General features: G+C 43.1%; 1 protein-coding gene across 2 annotated transcripts; it reads right to left on the bottom strand.

Moving 5' to 3' along the window:
* Nucleotides 1-2600: 2600 nt before the first annotated feature.
* On the bottom strand, nucleotides 2601-21006 carry LOC124132402 (mediator of RNA polymerase II transcription subunit 17-like). 2 transcript variants are annotated; one of them, XM_048403282.1, is made up of 14 exons: nucleotides 20884-21006; nucleotides 19309-19488; nucleotides 17597-17732; nucleotides 16772-16949; nucleotides 16175-16336; nucleotides 14887-15017; nucleotides 14239-14310; nucleotides 13310-13369; nucleotides 10346-10560; nucleotides 8857-8913; nucleotides 8516-8650; nucleotides 6238-6352; nucleotides 4600-4748; nucleotides 2601-3557 (listed from the first exon to the last, which is right to left on the bottom strand). In XM_048403282.1, exons 1-14 carry the CDS (start codon nucleotides 20973-20975, stop codon nucleotides 3347-3349), a joined length of 1893 nt encoding a protein of 630 aa, XP_048259239.1. In that variant the 5' UTR covers nucleotides 20976-21006; the 3' UTR covers nucleotides 2601-3346. The 2 variants fall into 2 exon arrangements, with proteins under 2 accessions (XP_048259239.1, XP_048259240.1); XM_048403283.1 differs by having other exon boundaries at nucleotides 10346-10542.
* Between the last annotated feature and the right edge of the window lie 68 nt (nucleotides 21007-21074).

Genomic DNA, 21074 nt, shown 5'->3' with positions numbered 1-21074 from the left:
GTGCTAGCTCGCTTAGATATACCATGCCGCAGTTTAACATGAATACCCCACTCAGACACAGTATACTGACTCCGAGCCGACCAGTCCTTGTTTTAGCCCCTTAATGCCGAGCGTCAGACAGGGTAACAAGTACCATCTTTTAACTTTTATGGTATGACGCGGTCGGGGATCGAACCCCGGACCTTCCGCTCTCCGGGCGGACGCTCTACCACTAGACCAGGGAGGCGGTCTCTCCTGTGAACATCACTCTTTACCAGTCTCTGTTCTACCAGTGTCGGTAGTAGTAGGTTGGTGTTACCTCATGTTTTGGTTAATAAATGGAGAATTACTAATATTCAAGAGATATTAGGTTCATTTGATGCACAAACGAACATACTGGTATGTTGTGTGAACTGACGCTCATGAACGCATCACACATCACAGATCCTTGACTCAAGACGCACCACTTGTCTCGTTAAGGATTAGTGCGTGAAGTTTGGAAATCACATGCAGCGTATGGTGATAAGAATAAACCATCTTCCCGAAAAAAAGGAGTTAACTGACTATAAAAGTCCAGTTTCCACCCTTGCCGAAAAAGGCTGGTATTATGGAGTTTCGTTTTGGCTGGACTAATGCATAGTCCAATCACAATCACGCAATGAAATCGAAATGCGGTTCGTAAAGTGTCATGCAGATTTCGGTCGATTGCAGGATTTGCTAATCATTTGCACCACCAACTCATTGTCAACAGATATTTTCCAAATATTTTCATGTTCTTAATCAGGGTGCTCACATGATTTAAATGCACTTCGCGATGTAAAACCCGTTTTATCACAATATAGATCTTGATTATCGATCAGATCGTCTTGACTGGGCACCTCCATTGTGTTTGAAGGAAATGCAAGTGATACGAGAGGTGGAATCTGATTGGTCCATATGAGAGGCTTAGAAGGGTCATAACTCGTAACAGCCACTGGTGGCGCTACGATCTAGCCCAGGAATTCCAGCCTAGTTCGGCAAGGGTGGAAACTGGACTTTTAAAGTCAGTTAACTCCCTTGCCTCGGGAAGAAAAAACACACACTGTGGTAACGCTTGACTGATTATTAATTTGGTCAATAAGTGGTACACAGTGTAATGTTTCTATGGTTCGCCTTTCTTTTGGTGGTGAGTATATTAAAATGCTTTATCATACTGCTGTTGTTTTAAAATCACCCACATCTGTACATTTGTGTTTCAGAGAACAGTGAGAAAATGTTACTATTCTTTCCATGGGTTGAAAGTTGAAACGTAACATAAAAGTAGAATCCCAGCTCTCTTTTACAAAAAAAACAAACCCTGACCCATGTGCCCCACCCTCCTCCCTCTAATGGTCCACTCACGCCATGTCATGTTCCAGCAGGTTAATGCCCACCCTCATGTTGAACGTGTTGTAACAGAGTTTTAAGACCCGGAAGACACACTCCTGTCTGTAACATCACACTGCTACGGATCATACAGGTTTCGGGCGGTCGAGTAGCCTAGTGGTTGAAGCGTTTGCTTGTTACGCCGAAGACCCAGGTTCGATTGCCAACATGGGTACAATGTGTGAAGCCCATTTCTGGTATCCCTCCCCGTGATATTACTGGAATATCGCTAAAAGTGGTGTAAAATCAAACTCACTCACTCACTCATACAGGTTTCAGCATATTCAAAAAGCTGTCCTGTTGCTTGAGCTATAAATAGTTTACCTCAAAGTATGGGATCAGTGCAGATCGAGATCCTTTGTGAAGCGCTTGCTTCATGTTCTTTCAAACTTTGTTTATCACAAACACTAAAATGTCAACTTATGGTACCATATTCGTCGTAATAAGCACCTTAGAAAACTGACAAGGGTTTTGAGATTGTGCGGTAGTGAACAAACCTATTTCAGGCATCGATAAAACTAAAACCTTTTCAATATCAGTCCATAGGCAGTTTTATCTTCCCTCCATGTGAGATCTGATTGGTTCATGTGATCTTGATAAAATGCTATGTATCCCGCTGGAGAGGCAAATAAGTTTCTGAGCAGGAGAATAAATCCTTCATACCCCACCACAAAAACACACATGGATTTCTGAGCAGAAGAATAAATTTCTTGCATCCACTACGAAGCAAAACGCTTCGATTACAGTCACATGATACAGCACAAGTTAACCTCAGCTAAATCGAACAGCTATCTATCAATTTTCAATTTGTTCAATTCTGTTACAATGGCAGATTGAAACATGTCGATAAATAAATTCGTTGTAGCAGAATCACAAGGGATATATGTGGTTTTATGCCTTCTTCGTTAGGTTTTACACCTCCGTCTATTGAGCCGCCGTCATATAGCTGGAATATTGCTGAATGCGGCGTTAAACAACAAACCAACAACCAACAACAATCTGACTTGTGTGCTGCATTGAGAAGTGAGTGAGTGAGTATTGTTTTACGCCGCTTTTAGCAATATTCCAGCAATATCACGGCGGGGGACACCAGAAATGGACTTCCCATATTGTGCCAACGTGGGGAAACGAACCCAGCATGACGAGTGAACACTTTAACCACTAGGCTACCCCACCAACCTGTTGCATTGAGTAAATACAGCACAAGAAAAACATTGTTTTGATTTTCGTTTATTCAGTTTCACTGACTTTCAGAGACCATGCCAATGAAATGATACACCATTACACGAGTACTTTGTGCATACTCACTTAATGATTCAACGTGTTCAATGGGTACAAAATATACAAAGTTTATGAAATGTCACAATGCACGAAATGACATTGATCAACACATGAATGATTCTTCTGGTGACAGTCATGAAACAAATGTCCATTGTCACGTCAATCTTTGACGAAACTGTCAGAAAACCATACAAAGTGAGATGTTTCACATCACAGTCACGTCCTTGGGATGTTCCTAACACTGGTGGTTCACATTAACCATGACCATGTCAAGAGTCATGACAGCATATCCAGCCATTTGAAAAATGGTCACATAACGACCTTCACCTTGGTGCGACAATGCCAGGAGAGTTTGGTCACACATTTGATGTATCTAACCACATAGATGGGCTTTGACCTTGACCCATGCACATCACAGCAGAAACATTGCATGTGACCTTGACCTTGACAATGAAATCTCTCCAAGGTTACAAATCTTTCAGCAACTTCCGACTTCTTGTTTCTTCCTCTTCTGAATCTCCATCATCATCCTGTCAGGTCTGAATCCTCTACACTTTCACATTGGATGAAGATTGTAGGACACTATTTAAATGGTATTAAGTCCATTATTTCCATCTCTCAAAAGTGTACTGTTTAGCAGTACCCAGTTCATAAGCTTTTACCAGTTTGACAATACAAGAGTTCATCCCGAGGTCAGTTTGGCCATTAACATGTCCATCTTGCTTGCAAAGTTCCTCCCTTCTAGTCTGTCCAGATTGATAGCTTTAAACTGCCCGCCGAGGTTGAACCACTTGGGGTCAGTGACTGGAGAGGACTTGTTGTACTCGCAGGGGTCAAGGTTCTTCATGGACAGGGTCAGTCCACTTGATGGGCCACTCTTCAAGGCAAGGACTCTGCAAGAGGAAGGATAAGGAGTTCATAGTGTTTTGTTTTGGTCTTGTTGTTTAATGCCACACTCAGCAATATCCCAGCTATGTGATGGCGGCCTGTAAATAATCAAGCCTGGAACAGACAATCCAGCATTGATCTACGCAATTGGGGTACGATGACATGCAACAACCAAGTCAACCTGTATGACCACCCGATCCCATTAGTTGGCTTTATGACAAGTATAGGTTGCTGAAGACCAATTCTAACCCGGAGCTTCACAGTGGAAAGGAATTGATGAGAGCTATATCAACTTAGATTGCCATAAATAAATATGAAGGGTCATAAACCTGATTATGATTTGAAATCAGTGTAAGATTTATGAAACAGTTACTGATGCACCATAAATGTGGAATTTATATGTATTTTATGACACCAAAACCAACCTAAGTCATAAAAAAGCAAATCGAACCAGCTCTATTTCAAATCAGTATCCTGAAAAACAAGAGTCATCAGAAGACGACAGTGTGGTGCAAGTTGGAAATGACGTTTGAATACTTTTGTTGCATTGCCATGGGATACCTTCAGTTCAATGAAGAAAACAATGATGGTGTTTAGTATTTTTCAAAATCCCAATTCATCAAAAGGCACCACTAGACTGATCTGTATAGCAACTTTCTTCTAGAAACATTCAACGGTTTCGGAGTTCTGCTCCAGAAACGAGCACTACCCACATTTTCAGTATAAGTCCAACTTGTTGGGATGAAGAAATATTTTTTAAAAAAAATCGAAATCATCAAAAGGCACCAGTTCACAGCTAGATTCATCTATAGAGCAAGTTTCAACAAGAACTATTTAATGTCATGTTTTGTGACCATCTGATCCCCAACTCGGTCAGTTGCTCCCACAAACATGGATGACATGGGACAAACTCTGGTCCCGACTCTCATCCAGGGTCACTCCGCTATTCACACAGTAGATTACAAAAGTAGTAATCTGTTTTAAGTACCAAGCAGAATAACAAAAATACTCGCAAGCGATTGTAACATGGTTGTGAAAGTTACCCACCTGTCTCCCTTGGGAGAGGCAAACATGATGGAGGCTGCGGTGCCGAATGTCTCCATGTCTCCGGAGCCGATGCCGCCACTGAGAGACAGGAGCAGCCAGCCCTGGAACTTGACCAGTTGCTGCACCACCAGGACATGGAACTGCGACACCTGCCGGCAGAAGCATCAGTTAAAAGGTGAACAGTATTTAATTCATAGCACAGCGTCTCAGCTTAATCAATCTCACTAAAATCAGATCTCAGTTCTCGCTACTGCTAAACAAAGATCTGAGGACATCCCATTATGAACCAACTTTTGTCCGACCAATCAGAGTGAGTGAGTGAGTGAGTATGGTTTTACGCCGCTTTTAGCAATATTCCAGCAATATCACGGCGGGGGACACCAGAAATGGGCTTCACACATTGTACCCACCGACCAATCAGAGGGTAGATTACCAGATCATGAAAGTGTTTTCTAATCTTGCAACCTTGAACAGTTATCATGCAACAGTTACAGGCATTATGACTGAATCCATACAATCTAGGCCATCTGTTAGCCTTTCCAGAATGTTCTTTTGTTCATTTTTCAAATTTTAATTGAGAATTTGTCAAAATATGTTTCGAAGTGTAGTCATCAGTTTAAAACTAGTGCCATAAGGCACGAGAAAGCTACCTTGTGATTTGCTTATGTCGACTACTTGTCAGTCATTCCACTGGTCGGTCAAAGTTCGTGAAAGATTGGTCTGAAGTGACACGTGATGGGGTGTCCTCAGATCTTTGTTTAGCGGTAGTGAGAACTAAGATCTTATTTTAAAGAGATTGTCAGCTTAATGTGCCCGAAATGTTGCAGTTGTTCTACATTTATCACAGCAGCAGGGTTCATACTCAGAGCCAATCTGGGGCTAAAACCCCAAATAAAGGAGACAATTCAAGGGTTCCTCCTCAGTACTGTAGTTTTAACATTTAAGGTTTAAGGGGGTCCGTAGATTCAAATTCGAGAAAACCTTAAAGATCCCAGACCCTCCTTAATTTGAGACCAATACTATCATCTGAACCTGGGGAGATCAAGAGCTCTCACACCATCGTCATCTTTGACAACTGGGTCCCCTATGCTGCCCGGACCAGTAGAGAGGCTGCACTTGCAAATCATGGGACCAGTACATATGCTGCACTTGCAAATCATGGGACCAGTACACAAGCTGCACTTGCAAATCATGGGACCAGTACATATGCTGCCCTGACCAGTAGAGAGGCTGCACTTGCAAATCATGGGACCAGTACATAAGCTGCACTTGCAAATCATGGGACCAGTACATAAGCTGCACTTGCAAATCATGGGACCAGTACATAAGCTGCACTTGCAAATCATGGGACTAGTACATAAGCTGCACTTGCAAATCATGGGACCAGTACATAAGCTGCACTTGCAAATCATGGGACCAGTACATCAGCTGCACTTGCAAATCATGGGACCAGTACATAAGCTGCACTTGCAAGACAGGAAGATAATTGTAACACCATTTTACAGATTATTTTGTGATTACCTGTGAAAACAATTAGCCTTGTGTAAGGAAGACCTTTAAGATAATCCAACTAGCTCTAAAATTGGATTCCTTGAACACAGTTATGACACAGAACACAACGTCAAGTGGTTTGTTTACCTGCCAGTGGATGAGGTCCTTCAGCTCCTTGTCTTCGAATGACAGCGTACATGTCCGCCCATCTTTCAGTATCACCTGGATGGAGTCCACTCCGATCACCAGGCTAAGGTGTGTCCTACAAACATCATCACATCATCAGCAAACTCAAACAAGGATTTGAACTTCCCCCAGACACTCTCCGACCTACCCCAAACACTGTCTGACCTATTCTTGACACTCTCCAACCTACCCCAAACACTGTCTGACCTACACTTGACACTCTCCGACCTACCCCAGCACTGTCTGACCCACGCTTGACACTGTTCGTCCTATCCCCCTACAGTCCTACCTACCCCAAACACTGTCTGACCTACGCTTGACACTGTTTGTCCTATCCCCCTACAGTCCGACCTACCCCAAACACTGTCTGACCCACGCTTGACACTGTTTGTCCTATCCCCCTACTCCGACCTACCCCAAACACTGTCTGACCCACGCTTGACACTGTTTGTCATATCCCCCTACTCCAACCTACCCCAAACACTGTCTGACCCACGCTTGACACTGTTCGTCCTATCCCCCTACAGTCCGACCTACCCCAAACACTGTCTGACCTACGCTTGACACTGTTCGTCCTATCCCCCTACAGTCCGACCTACCCCCAACACTGTCTGACCCACGCTTGACACTGTTTGTCCTATCCCCCTACTCCGACCTACCCCAAACACTGTCTGACCCACGCCTGAAACTGTTTGTCCTATCCCCCTACAGTCCGACCTACCCCCAACACTGTCTGACCCACGCTTGACACTGTTTGTCCTATCCCCCTACTCCGACCTACCCCAAACACTGTCTGACCCACGCCTGAAACTGTTCGTCCTATCCCCCTACAGTCCGACCTACCCCAAACACTGTCTGACCTACGCTTGACACTGTTCGTCCTATCCCCCTACAGTCCTACCTACCCCAAACACTGTCTGACCTACGCTTGACACTGTTCGTCCTATCCCCCTACAGTCCGACCTACCCCCAACACTGTCTGACCCACGCTTGACACTGTTTGTCCTATCCCCCTACTCCGACCTACCCCAAACACTGTCTGACCCACGCCTGAAACTGTTTGTCCTATCCCCCTACAGTCCGACCTACCCCCAACACTGTCTGACCCACGCTTGACACTGTTTGTCCTATCCCCCTACTCCGACCTACCCCAAACACTGTCTGACCCACGCCTGAAACTGTTCGTCCTATCCCCCTACAGTCCGACCTACCCCAAACACTGTCTGACCCATGCTTGACACTGTTCGTCCTATCCCCCTACAGTCCGACCTACCCCCAACACTGTCTGACCTACGCTTGACACTGTTCGTCCTATCCCCCTACAGTCCTACCTACCCCAAACACTGTCTGACCTACGCTTGACACTGTTCGTCCTATCCCCCTACAGTCCGACCTACCCCAAACACTGTCTGACCCACGCTTGACACTGTTCTTCCTATCCCCCTACAGTCCGACCTACCCCAAACACTGTCTGACCTACGCTTGACACTGTTCGTCCTATCCCCCTACTCCGACCTACCCCAAACACTGTCTGACCCACGCCTGAAACTGTTCGTCCTATCCCCCTACAGTCTGACCTACCCCAAACACTGTCTGACCCACGCTTGACACTGTTCGTCCTATCCCCATACAGTCCTACCTACCCCAAACACTGTCTGACCTACGCTTGACACTGTTCGTCCTATCCCCCTACAGTCCGACCTACCCCAAACACTGTCTGACCACGCTTGACACTGTTCGTCCTATCCCCCTACAGTCCGACCTACCCCAAACACTGTCTGACCCACGCTTGACACTGTTCGTCCTATCCCCTACAGTCCGACCTACCCCAAACACTGTCTGACCCACGCTTGACACTGTTTGTCCTATCCCCCTACAGTCCGACCTACCCCAAACACTGTCTGACCTACGCTTGACACTGTTCGTCCTATCCCCCTACAGTCCGACCTACCCCAAACACTGTCTGACCTACGCTTGACACTGTTCGTCCTATCCCCCTACAGTCCGACCTACCCCAAACACTGTCTGACCACGCTTGACACTGTTCGTCCTATCCCCCTACAGTCCGACCTACCCCAAACACTGTCTGACCCACGCTTGACACTGTTCGTCCTATCCCCCTACAGTCCGACCTACCCCAAACACTGTCTGACCTACGCTTGACACTGTTCGTCCTATCCCCCTACAGTCCGACCTACCCCACACACTGTTTGTCCTATCCCGACACTGTTCGACCTACCTGACACTCTCATAGCCATACGACGTGATGTTGATGCGGACGCTGGACTGCAGACTGTTGTTCAGGCAGTTCCAGTGAGCTGTGATCTGGGGGTCTTGAATAGACACAGCAAGTTCATCTATCAAATGCATTGTTCTGAAAAAACAAACCACAAAATCAAAATTCAAAATTCCTTTATAAGATCCCAGTATCATAAAAAAATATTGATCCTAAACATCCCCGTTGTTAATACAAGCAAACAAAATGCTTCTACAAAATGTAAAGCACTGAAAAGTGTAACATTCATCCTCACCTGACTTAAACGGCTTGATTGGCATTCTAGATCCTAATTTCTTTCTCACCTGACTCGCAGTACAGCATGTTTGGTCTGCTTGATGATCTGCTCCAACAGGGTGTCACTGCAACAGAAGCACATCAAGATGTCAACACCCTGTTTTGGATGGGTTTTGTCCTCCACTGTTTCTCAGACCTAGCTTTTGTTTTGTTTGTTTAAAGTCGCACGCAGCAATATTCCAGCTATATGACGGCGGTCTGAAAATTATCGAGCCTGGACCAGACAATCCAGTGACTGACATCATAAGCATTGATTTACACAATTGGGATACGATGACATGCATCAACCAAGTTAGCGTGTCTGACCACCCGATCAAGTAAGTCGCCACTTACAACAAGTATGGGCAGCTGAAGATCAATTCTTACCCGGATATTCACAGGGTCTAGTCTACCAAGATCAAGAATTCTGTTTAATGGTGGAGTCCTTACTCCAGTTGTGACAATGACACCACACTGTTTACCCTTAATCCTAACATATCTCCTGTACCACAACACAGTGTCCAGTCAACTGCATAACAATTTCCCTAAGCAGTCTAAATCCTAACATATCTCCTGTTACACAACACAGTACCCAGTCAACTGCATAACAATTCCCTAACCAGTCTTAATCCTAACATATCTCCTGTATCACAACACAGTACCCAGTCAACTGCATAACAATTCCCTAAGCAGTCTTAATCCTAACATATCTCCTGTACCACAACACAGTACCCAGTCAACTGCATAACAATTCCCTAACCAGTCTTAATCCTAACATATCTCCTGTACCACAACACAGTACCCAGTCAACTGCATAACAATTCCCTAACCAGTCTTAATCCTAACATATCTCCTGTACCACAACACAGTACCCAGTCAACTGCATAACAATTCCCTAACCAGTCTTAATCCTAACAAGTTATACAAACATCTGGACTTAGATGACGTACATGGCATTGTTTTATCAGACAATTCTAACAAGGCCTCTTTTCCACACAGGAACAAAACACAAAATTCAAAAGTATTTATGTCCTAAGACATTTTAAAATCATCTTAAACTAGACTTGAACAGCAATATTCCAGCAATATTCCAGCAATATCACAGTGATGTCCACAACAGTGAGTGAGTATGGTTTTACGCCGCTTTTAGCAATATTCCAGCAATATCACAGCGGGGGACACCAGAAATGGGCTTCACATATTGTATCCATGTCGGGGATCGAACCCGGGTCTTTGTGACGAGTGAACAATTTAACCACTAGGCTACCCGACCGCCCCTGGGTCCACAACAAATGGGCCTAGCACATTGTGCCCATGTGGGGAATCAAACCCGGGCTTTCAATCTGACATGCTCTGAATCACGGCTTGCTAGTGTGACAATAAATATTTTAGAGACAGATATATCATTAATACTACATTGTGATCTACTTTTGTAGGATTTAAAAATCTCAATAAAATAATATCCATATTGAATCATAATGCGATTCCATCCAAGCTTTTACACGCTCATCATCCCACCTTGATCGACCATATCGTGCAGCCATCTGTATGAGTTCTCCCCGTGTGACGCCCTGGGGTCCGGCCATCCGTCGTCGCTTCGTCATGCCCAGCGTGGCATACATGGGGTGTGGTGGGTCGAGGTTGACGTTGCGGTAGTGGACCTCTCTCAGGAGTTGGTGCAGCGAGTGCTCCAGGACATGGTTGTGTTCCAGCTTCTGGGGTGACAGAGGCATCTACACAACACCACAGAAAGGACCTTAACTCCCTGGTCCACACTGCCCACAGCTGTACAAGCTACAGGTGTATTTAACTCCCTGGTCCACAGTTGTACAAGCTACAGGTGTACTTAACTCCCTGGTCCACAGCTGTACAAGCTACAGGTGTACTTAACTCCCTGGTCCACAGTTGTACAAGCTACAGGTGTACTTAAATCCCTGGTCCACAGTTGTACAAGCTACAGGTGTACTTAACTCCCTGGTCCACAGTTGTACAAGCTACAGGTGTACTTAACTCCCTGGTCCACAGTTGTACAAGCTACAGGTGTACTTAACTCCCTGGTCCACAGTTGTACAAGCTACAGGTGTACTTAACTCCCTGGTCCACAGTTGTACAAGCTACAGGTGTACTTAACTCCCTGGCCCACAGTTGTACAAGCTACAGGTGTACTTAACTCCCTGGTCCACAGCTGTACAAGCTACAGGTGTACTTAACTCCCTGGCCCACAGTTGTACAAGCTACAGGTGTACTTAACTCCCTGGTCCACACTGTCCACAGTTGTACAAGCTACAGGTGTACTTAACTCCCTGGTCCACAGTTGTACAAGCTACAGGTGTACTTAACTCCCTGGTCCACAGCTGTACAAGCTACAGGTGTACTTAACTCCCTGGCCCACAGCTGTACAAGCTACAGTGTACTTAACTCCCTGACCCACAGTTGTACAAGCTACAGGTGTACTTAACTCCCTGGCCCACAGTTGTACAAGCTACAGGTGTACTTAACTCCCTGGTCCACAGCTGTACAAGCTACAGGTGTACTTAACTCCCTGGCCCACAGTTGTACAAGCTACAGGTGTACTTAACTCCCTGGTCCACACTGCCCACAGTTGTACAAGCTACAGGTGTACTTAACTCCCTGGTCCACAGCTGTACAAGCTACAGGTGTACTTAACTCCCTGGTCCACAGCTGTACAAGCTACAGGTGTACTTAACTCCCTGGCCCACAGTTGTACAAGCTACAGGTGTACTTAACTCCCTGGTCCACACTGCCCACAGTTGTACAAGCTACAGGTGTACTTAACTCCCTGGTCCACAGTTGTACAAGCTACAGGTGTACTTAACTCCCTGGTCCACAGTTGTACAAGCTACAGTGTACTTAACTCCCTGACCCACAGTTGTACAAGCTACAGGTGTACTTAACTCCCTGGTCCACAGTTGTACAAGCTACAGTGTACTTAACTCCCTGACCCACAGTTGTACAAGCTACAGGTGTACTTAACTCCCTGGTCCACACTGCCCACAGTTGTACAAGCTACAGGTGTACTTAACTCCCTGGTCCACAGCTGTACAAGCTACAGGTGTACTTAACTCCCTGGCCCACAGTTGTACAAGCTACAGGTGTACTTAACTCCCTGGTCCACACTGCCCACAGTTGTACAAGCTACAGGTGTACTTAACTCCCTGGTCCACAGCTGTACAAGCTACAGGTGTACTTAACTCCCTGGTCCACACTGCCCACAGTTGTACAAGCTACAGGTGTACTTAACTCCCTGGTCCACACTGTCCACAGCTGTACAAGCTACAGGTGTACTTAACTCCCTGACCCACAGTTGTACAAGCTACAGGTGTACTTAACTCCCTGGTCCACAGTTGTACAAGCTTAAGGTGTACTTTACTCCCTGGTCCACAGTTGTACAAGCTTGGGGTGTAATAAATGTCACGACTTCTTTGCTTATTACTCCACCAATCCAAATCGGATGTTTTACTCTGATACGAAACCTCACATAAGGAACTGACAATCCCTCCATAGGAGATCACCCAATCAGTGTCAAGGCTTCTAAGTTCTTTAATTTTTCTGCTCTTGAAAAAGAGCTTAGATGACCAGCTCCAAATGTAAATATTAAAGGCCATGCTTTTCCAAGCACTACACCCAAAAAGGGGCACAAAAGAAGGAATGTTTGTGCTCTGTGTAAAGAAATCCAAAATCCAAATAATATCAGAAAGCTGACATCTGATTGGCCAAAATACCCACACATCCGTAACTTGGCGGTCCACGGTCATTCAGGGTTTGGATGGTTTGACCTCCAATGGATGAGATGTCAGATCATCATGCTGAGAGATATTGTATCGGATATCGGTACATGTGGAACCGTCCTGGACATCCTGTAGTCATCCAGCAACGTTCATACTCTGCAGTCATTGTGACTTTCACATCCCCATTCATTAATATCATGGGTAACATAGAGAAACATCCTTCATTTGGCTGTATGGTATAGTGTTAATGTAAACCTATAGTGAGTGAGTGAGTATGGTTTTACGCCGCTTTTAGCAATATTCCAGCAATATCACGGCAGGGGACACCAGAAATGGGCTTCACACATTGTACCCATGTCAGGAATCGAACCCGTGTAAACCTATAGCATGTAAGATATCTCAGAATATCATGGGTTACATAGAGAAACACCCTTCATTTGGCTGTATGGTATAGTGTTAATGTAAACCTATAGTGAGTGAGTGAGTATGGTTTTACGCCGCTTTTAGCAATATTGCAGCAATATCACGGCAGGGGACACCAGAAATGGGCTTCACACATTGTACCCATGTCAGGAATCGAACCCGTGTAAACCTATAGCATGTAAGATATCTCAGAATATCATGGGTTACATAGAGAAACACCCTTCATGTGGCTGTATGGTATAGTGTTAATGTAATCCTATAGCATGTAAGATATCTCAGAATACCACACCCACACATTAAAGATATTTACCTTCTTTTCTTTTCCTGTATAATGACAGAGCACGATGCATAGCTGAATACCCGGGAACACCTGAAACAACCAGTCAGCACTATATCATTTGCATGGCAAAAAAAGTGGGACTTTTCAAATGAATCAAATCAATTAATCACAGTTTTACACATGGGACCTAGTAAACAGTGTTCACATGACATGTCCTTGATATGACGCGGCCGGGGATCGAACCCCAGACTGTCCGCTCTCCGGGCGGACGCTCTACCACTAGACCACGGAGGCGGTTTCTTTGTATCAACTTTTCAAGTATTGGAGTATCTTAGACATTTAATATGACATCAAACCGAGACCAGTGACACGTAAATACTTCACAAAGACACATGGTAACATGAAAGTAAGGTGAAGCGGTGCTCAACTTTTTTCCAGGTGTATAAAAGTTAAGGGTTTTTTTAACATTCTCATCGAAATAAGTGCAAAACATTAATTTCACCATGATAAATTAAAAAAAGATTTTTTTTAAATATTTCACTGAATACTGGGGTTGTATTCTTCCCTGACTTGCACACTTTGTACTGCCAAAAACTACGAGGAAAATCTACTTAGTACTCACCAGTGTTTGAAATAATTTTAAAACCCAACAAGCCACTAGGGCATGTAACCCATAAATGTTGCCTGCCCATCTTCAAAAATACCTGCTCGCGTTGAAACGTCATAAATATTGAAAAGTCACGATAAAAAGGAGACAAATCGCATCTTGATTCAGTTGAAATAATGCTAACAATTAATGGAGAATCCACGAGGAGTCATAATGAAACTGGATACATAAGTAGTCTTGAAATTATCTGCCAGACAGTCGGGAAGGATGAAAAAGATTTTATGCAGCCCGACAGAAAAGTTACGAGCCACAGGCAGGCGGGCTGGCAGCTATTTTGGACACTGGTACTCACGTTGGTTATTATCTGGTTGCTGATGACCATATGTGGGGATGTGCCCTTCACCTGGACAGCCTCTCTGGCTAACTGAAAATGGAAGTATAAATTCTCTCATACAAGGTGTAATTCTCATACACAACTACAGTCAAGTCTCGTTAATCCAACACTCGTTAATCTGACAATCCGCTTTATCCGACACAAATGATGGCAACCAATTTAATCATTAATCAATTTCCATTCCAGACTATGCTTTAAAAATCAGTCAATTTTGAATCAGTCAGACAGTCCGTAACAGTAGTTTTGTGTTAAACTTTAGTGATTGCATGATTAGAAAACATATTCCACTGAATGTAACACAACACTATGAATGTTTCATTTTTCATTTTCCTATGTGTTTGTATCGTTATCTATCCTGTAGTTGTCCAATTTTCTATCACGAACGTTTGTACTACCTAATTTCGTTTATCCGACATACTCATTAATTCGACATAATCATATGCAACCAACAATGTTGGATTAACGGGACTTGACTGTACTACATGTTTTTAAGCATATCATGCTTGATGAGTAACTGAAATTTGAATCTTCTTAATGTTGAAATATTGGCACATAACAGCAAAATCACTGAAATTCTTGGAGACAAAATAGAGCAACATGTAATACCTGAGCAAATAGTTCTTTACAAAACAGAACGTTCTGTGCTACTTCTAGTTTCTGCTGCCAGTAGGCGTCGGACGGGACGGAGCCCAGGCCGGCTGGCATCTTCAGTGTTGCCGATGTCAGATCCATCATGTCTGAAACAAGGACCGAGAGTGAGTTGGGATTTAGCCTCAGTTTCCACTATATTTCAGTCACTGCGCAATGTTTGTGCTTCGCGGTCTTGTACACTCGTTGTTCCTCCACCTCAAGCAGGGATGTGGGAAATGAATGCCACAATCAGGATCACGCTCGCTGATGAGTTGATCAAAGCACCATGTCGGGCTGGGGTACCTGGGTAGTAAATCTGCACTCGTCCCAGCCCTAGTACCATGTTGCCAATTTTGCAAGAAGTCAGCTCAGATTGCAGTGGTTGCTAAGAACATGGTTTTCGTTCGACTACAGCCTAGCAATGGATGGATTTACTATTCATGTGGGAAAGCCCTGGAGATGAGAAAACTGATTCATGAATGTCAAAACAGAAAATCAGAGGCAGTAAAAGACCAAGTTTGTGACAAAAACACGACTATTGGTCAATGAAATGGACAAGCAGACTTTGTTTCTGGACAAGTGCAGTTTCAACTTTCAGTCCAAGTGCAAAGGTCAAATCAACGTCAAACATAAAATACAGCAAAAAATTCCTGGAACATATATGTTCAGCCCCACTACTAACTACACATGTACCAAATTTCATCACAATTGAACACAAAAGACAGTAACAGCCATAAATATCATGACAATAACCCTTTCAAAATGGCTGCCATGGCGGCCATATTGAAAATCGGATTTGAACTTCTTGAGCAAATTAGTGTGTCATCATTCATGCAGTAAGTGCATTTCAGCTTCTTTGGATCATTGGTTTCTGTGGAGGATATGTTTACAATGGACAAGAGACCGACCAAGACTTAAGCTCACTTGACTTTCAACTTGTGAAGATCCGGGTTAGAATGGGTCTTCTGCAACCTATGTTTGCCGTAAAAGGCGACTATGCTTGTCGTAAGAGGCGACTGACGGGATCGGGTGATCAGGCTCGGTGCATTGGTCGATGCAGGTCATCGATCCCAATTCATGAATTGTGTAAATCAATGCTTATGATGTCAATAACTGGACTGTCTGGTCCAGACTTGAATATTTACAGGCCGCCGTCATATAGCTGGAATATTGCTGAGTGCGGCGTTAAACAACAAATAAACAATCCTGTGATTCAATGTCATTTAATAAGGGACACTGATGACCAAATTAAATGCCGGCTCACCTGGGACGCTCTTGACCTCGACCTGGATGTAGGCCACGCCCTCCAGCTCACTGGGGATGTGCACCTCAAGGCAGCTCTTCGGACCCCCAGCTTCCGGCTCTAAAGTCGACTCGGAACTTTTCACAACCTCAAACGTCCCTGCCTGCATGAACCTGGAACCAGCTGGAGCAGAACACCGGGTGAATTAAAGATGGGCAAACCACTAGAGTATATCTGTTATACCTCTAGTAAACTGCGAGGGGCGGTCGGGTAGCCTAGTGGTTAAAGCGTTCGCTCGTCACGCCGAAGACCCGGTTCGATTCCCGACATGGGTTCAATGTGTGAAGCCCATTTCTGGTGTCCCCCGCCGTGATATTGCTGGAATATTGCTAAAAGAGGCGTAAAACCATACTCACTCTCTCACTCTAGTAAAACGAGGTCAATATGCAACAACCATGACCCGAGTACCCGACTCCTGAGGTGGGCCGAGGCTGAAGGGGTCGGGACAAGAGTAATCATTCATTTTGTTAAAAGCCCTTGACTTTCATGCTTAATTTTAGACACTAACTACACATAGAGTGTCAAATACAAATTAGTTTCCATGGTTACTTGACTCACCAGATTTATAACTCAGGTCTCCAAAAATGGTGTTCCCCACACGTTTAAGCCTCCAGTTCTGTCGCAATTTGAGCAGCTCAATGTGGAAGTCATTCTGGGTTCTGTTAGATGCCTCAATCTGAGATTTCTTCAGTCGGTCGGCACCTCTCATAAGACACGCAGAGGCTTCTATCAGACTCTGTAGAAGCCGAGTTATTTGTCAAACAGATACAACTTGACGAATATGATGGAAACAGACCCTTCAAAGTGAAAACTTAGCTACTATGTTTAATTTGCTCATCACTACGCCCTAAGAGCATATTTCAATTACATTTTCAGATAGGGGTGTCATTGACTGGAAAAGTATCAAACATACATATATATAAATTAATGACAAAATTAGTTACTACATACATGTATGTACAGACAAAAATGTCTAGACCAACAATTAATCAGCTTAATACTAAACATGCTAAATGTGAACTAGTCTGATCCATTGAATGTTCAAATTTGAACTTTCTGCCTTCCATTTCAGCCATGGTATTCTTAACAAATGTAAGCTTTTCTGTGGCAGTGAACTATTAAGTTAGTATTGACATTCATAAATTTGTGTCGATACAGCAGAAACATTAACAATTTATGAACATAGCAACATACAAAGATATTCCTATTTTCAGAGGACAAAAATATCTGATATTGATGAATTAATATCCAGAAAAACTAATTTTGTTATTTTAATCATCTCTTGTTTATCTAACACTTATCCCATGCTAATGCTAATCATCATTGATAAAAACATCTAATTAGACGTGGTAATTAATGTACATATGGAGTAACATATTTCACCTTCTTCTTGGACAGAAGTTGTAAAGAAGCCTTCTGATCTGGCGATTCTTGTGAGACATTTTCAGCTACCATGTACCGCTTCTCCTTGGCCAAGTTGAGCACATCTAACAACACACTGATCTCTGTCAGGGAGGATCTGTCAGGACAACAAGAGGACTTCCTCATCATCAGGAAACAGGAATCAGACTTACTTATACTGTAAATCTTGATATTAATGCGAGCGTGAATTAAATGCGAAAAATGTGAGTGGTCTTTGCTCGCAATATTAAACATCGCATTTATATCAACAATAAGACATTTTGGATAGCAGAAATACCAACTTAGACATACGCTGAAAACAAACAACTATGTATTCCACATCACTGTTTATTGAGCAGCACTTGTTACAAGTATATAAACAATGTCATTCAAACACTAATTACATCCTGTGAATTGTCACTGCTGGGGTCAAGACAAGCATTCTGCTCACTCATGTCATCACTGATCCCACCTGCAAGTCCAGACAGACGCCACCCAACACGGTGTCTTTGCTCTGTGCGACTGCATCAAAGGCCGACACGAGCCAGCGCGCACATACTGTTTTACCTGAAGTACTCTACTCAGCGCTAATAAGAGGTGCTATTTGGTGTGTGATTGGATTAATGTAAGGTTGGATTAAGGTGAGGATTCTCCTGTAAACCTGACAGAGGACATTTTGTTTAGATATAAATCCACTGATGCTTGAGAGGAGGGGGTTGTCGCATTCATATTGAGTCGCATTTTTGGCTAGGGGCCAGCGGTCGCATTCTTTTGGAGACGCATTAATTTAATGATTTACAGTATTTAACATGATCCTTAACATGCTTAAACGTCTTTTGGTAATCACCGACCTTCTGCTCGCCTTCTTTCTATTCATCAGACAACGGTTACGAGTTACGAGTATGAGTTATGTCCCTTCTAAGCCTCTCCTATGGACTAATCGGATTCCACCACTCGTATCACTTAAATTTTTTTCAAACAACATGGCGGCGCCCAGTCAAGACGATCTTATTGATAATCAAGATTTATATTGTGATAAAACGGGTCTTTCATCGCAAAGTGCATCATTGGGTTGTGAGTGAGTGAGTTGGGGTTTAACGCCGCTTTTAACAGTATTCCAGTCATATCACGGCGTGTCAGCTTAATGTGGGAGGAAAGCCCGAAGTGATGCAGGTCTCAGACGTTTTCCACTTCGGTGAAACCCGCGAGCACGGGTATGGTGCTGACAAACCTAGAAACATAATTGGGGCGAACCAGGATTCGAACCCACAATCATAGGTTTCTGGCGTGCCTAAGGGACGCAACTCTGCACAGCGAATCGTGGCGCCTTAGACGACTGGGCCACCCGTGCCCCCGCGAAGTGCATCAAATCACATGAGCACCTTCATCAAAAACATGAAAAGACTTAGAAAATTTCTGTTGGCAACGAGTTGGCGGTGCACATGCTTTACAAATCCTGCAATCTGCACGGCAGTTTATGAACCGGATTTCGATTTCATTCCATGATTTTGATTGAACTATGCATATACTCGTTAGTCCAGCCAAAATCACATGAAAATGTAACTCCATAATACCAGCCTAGTTCGGCAAGGGTGGAAACTGGACTTTTATAGTCAGTTAACTCTCTTGCTACGGGAAGATGAACGGAGATAGTCACAACATACCATGGATCAAACAACAATAATAATAATTACTTGAGTTTATTTCGGACTGAATCCCAGGGCCACAGAGATGGTTGAAATGGGGCCAGGACTTTCTCCTCATCTCCATCTTTCTCTCCTTCTGATGTTGGCTTGCCCTTTCCCTCACTCTCATCTTTGTAGAAATCAATCTTATGTGCTAGTTTTGAGAGGTTCTCTGACATAGACAACGGACTGTGGAGAAAAAGAAATAAGATCAAGTTCACGATTTTCTGATAGTCTTTGTAACCACTAACCAGTGGTAACAAATATTCAACATGATTCAACTAGCATTCCAATGTCATGATTTTTCGAAGTGTAGTAATGGAAAATTAAGAATGGGCCTACCTTTAGCATGATTAGAATTCAATTTAAAAATTTACCAAAATTTCATTATACCATATGACGTGAAATTTGGGAAATTTTGTTTCACAAACTGGTTGTTGTCCTAATGACGTGTTACCTACAACAGATTGTCCTCACAATAAGCATGTTTATAGTAGCAATGTCTGATATTGAACAATGTACTTTACCATGTCAACAAACTTCAAGTGGACCTAACAAAGAAAGATATCTTACAATCGGTGTATGTAAATTCATATCCCAAAAGAATTCGTACCCCAAATCGAGAGTAATTTTGTACCCCAAAGCAAAAAGCAATGAATTACACAATATATATTAAACATATTTTATAAGCTATAATGTGAATGTGTAGAGGCAATATTTTCTTTGAACAAGAACAACATATGAGACTTTTCTGTTGACCAAAGCTAATCTTTAACATGTTTAAGAAAACATGGCTTAAATTGATAATTATTACAGGGCTCCTTGATCCAAGTTGCAGTTGATTTGGAGACTGAAGATGCATATTTAACAATAACACCAGGTGAAGGTATATAAAGTGATGATATAAAAATTGATGTATACATGTGTATGTTGTTGTGAATGTTATTGATAATGAATGGTTGACTTCATAAATGCGAATCCAATGATTGCATGATGGTAACAGAAATGTACTAAAACTTTTTCCACAGACAAAAGTAAGTGTTTCTTCCTCATCATGTCATCATGGTCATAGTTTCACAAAAATCAAAGTTATTGGTAGAGTCAACTTTACACCCAGATTTTTTTAAATAACATGAAAAAAATGGCAGTAACTGACCGCTATCCAGTAATCCAACGATAATATTGTACAGGAGTATAAATTGTTTGGGAACCTATAATCCAACTATTATATTGTCTTATAAACGAATATCAAGAAATATCAAATAGAGTTGCGAAGTTTCTTATTTTTAGGTTTCCGAAATTACAAGGGGTACGAATTCGCTTGTGTAAAGGAAGTGCTGCAACATTCTTACAAAACATCAGTTGTAGTTCTAACCTTTCTTTCATCTAAATGCAAATCCACAGAGCAAATGAAACACTAATTACAACAATGAAAATATCCCCTGTGGTATCAAGCTTAAACGGTCACTTGTGACAACAAGCGATGGCAAGCAACGTGTTTGTTTACGGTACAATGTGCTCTGTGATCCCATTTGAATATGAACTCTGTGTGCAATGGCTAAAGTGAACTTTAAATATCCGTACGGTACGTATACTTCCTGTCCATCAAGCTTCACTTCTTGTATTTGGTGTTCCAACACTGGTTCCACCGTTACTGTCACACCGGCTAGCGCCATTTTGATAATATCTTTGCAGGTGCGTTGTTTAGTTCCGTATCCCAATAAAAAATAATCCGATAGATCAGGATCAGGCATAATGCTATTTTTTTCCACAAA

Source organism: Haliotis rufescens, unplaced genomic scaffold (assembly GCF_023055435.1).
Source record: "Haliotis rufescens isolate VD_foot unplaced genomic scaffold, xgHalRufe1.0.p SCAF_3, whole genome shotgun sequence".
Lineage (NCBI taxonomy): Eukaryota > Metazoa > Mollusca > Gastropoda > Lepetellida > Haliotidae > Haliotis > Haliotis rufescens.
Note: the sequence above shows the minus strand (reverse complement) of the source record. Positions and strands in the feature narration are given on the sequence as shown.

Bases quoted from the DNA above. Each gene is read 5' to 3' on its own strand.
- LOC124132402 (XM_048403282.1), bottom strand. From the start codon at position 20,975: ATGGCGCTAGCCGGTGTGACAGTAACGGTGGAACCAGTGTTGGAACAC. The intron at 14,311-14,886 runs GTATTACATGTT...TTCCATTTTCAG, and splicing joins GTAAAGAACTATTTGCTCAG to TTAGCCAGAGAGGCTGTCCA. The intron at 13,370-14,238 runs GTGAGTACCAGT...TGGTTGTTTCAG, and splicing joins GCAACCAGATAATAACCAAC to GTGTTCCCGGGTATTCAGCT.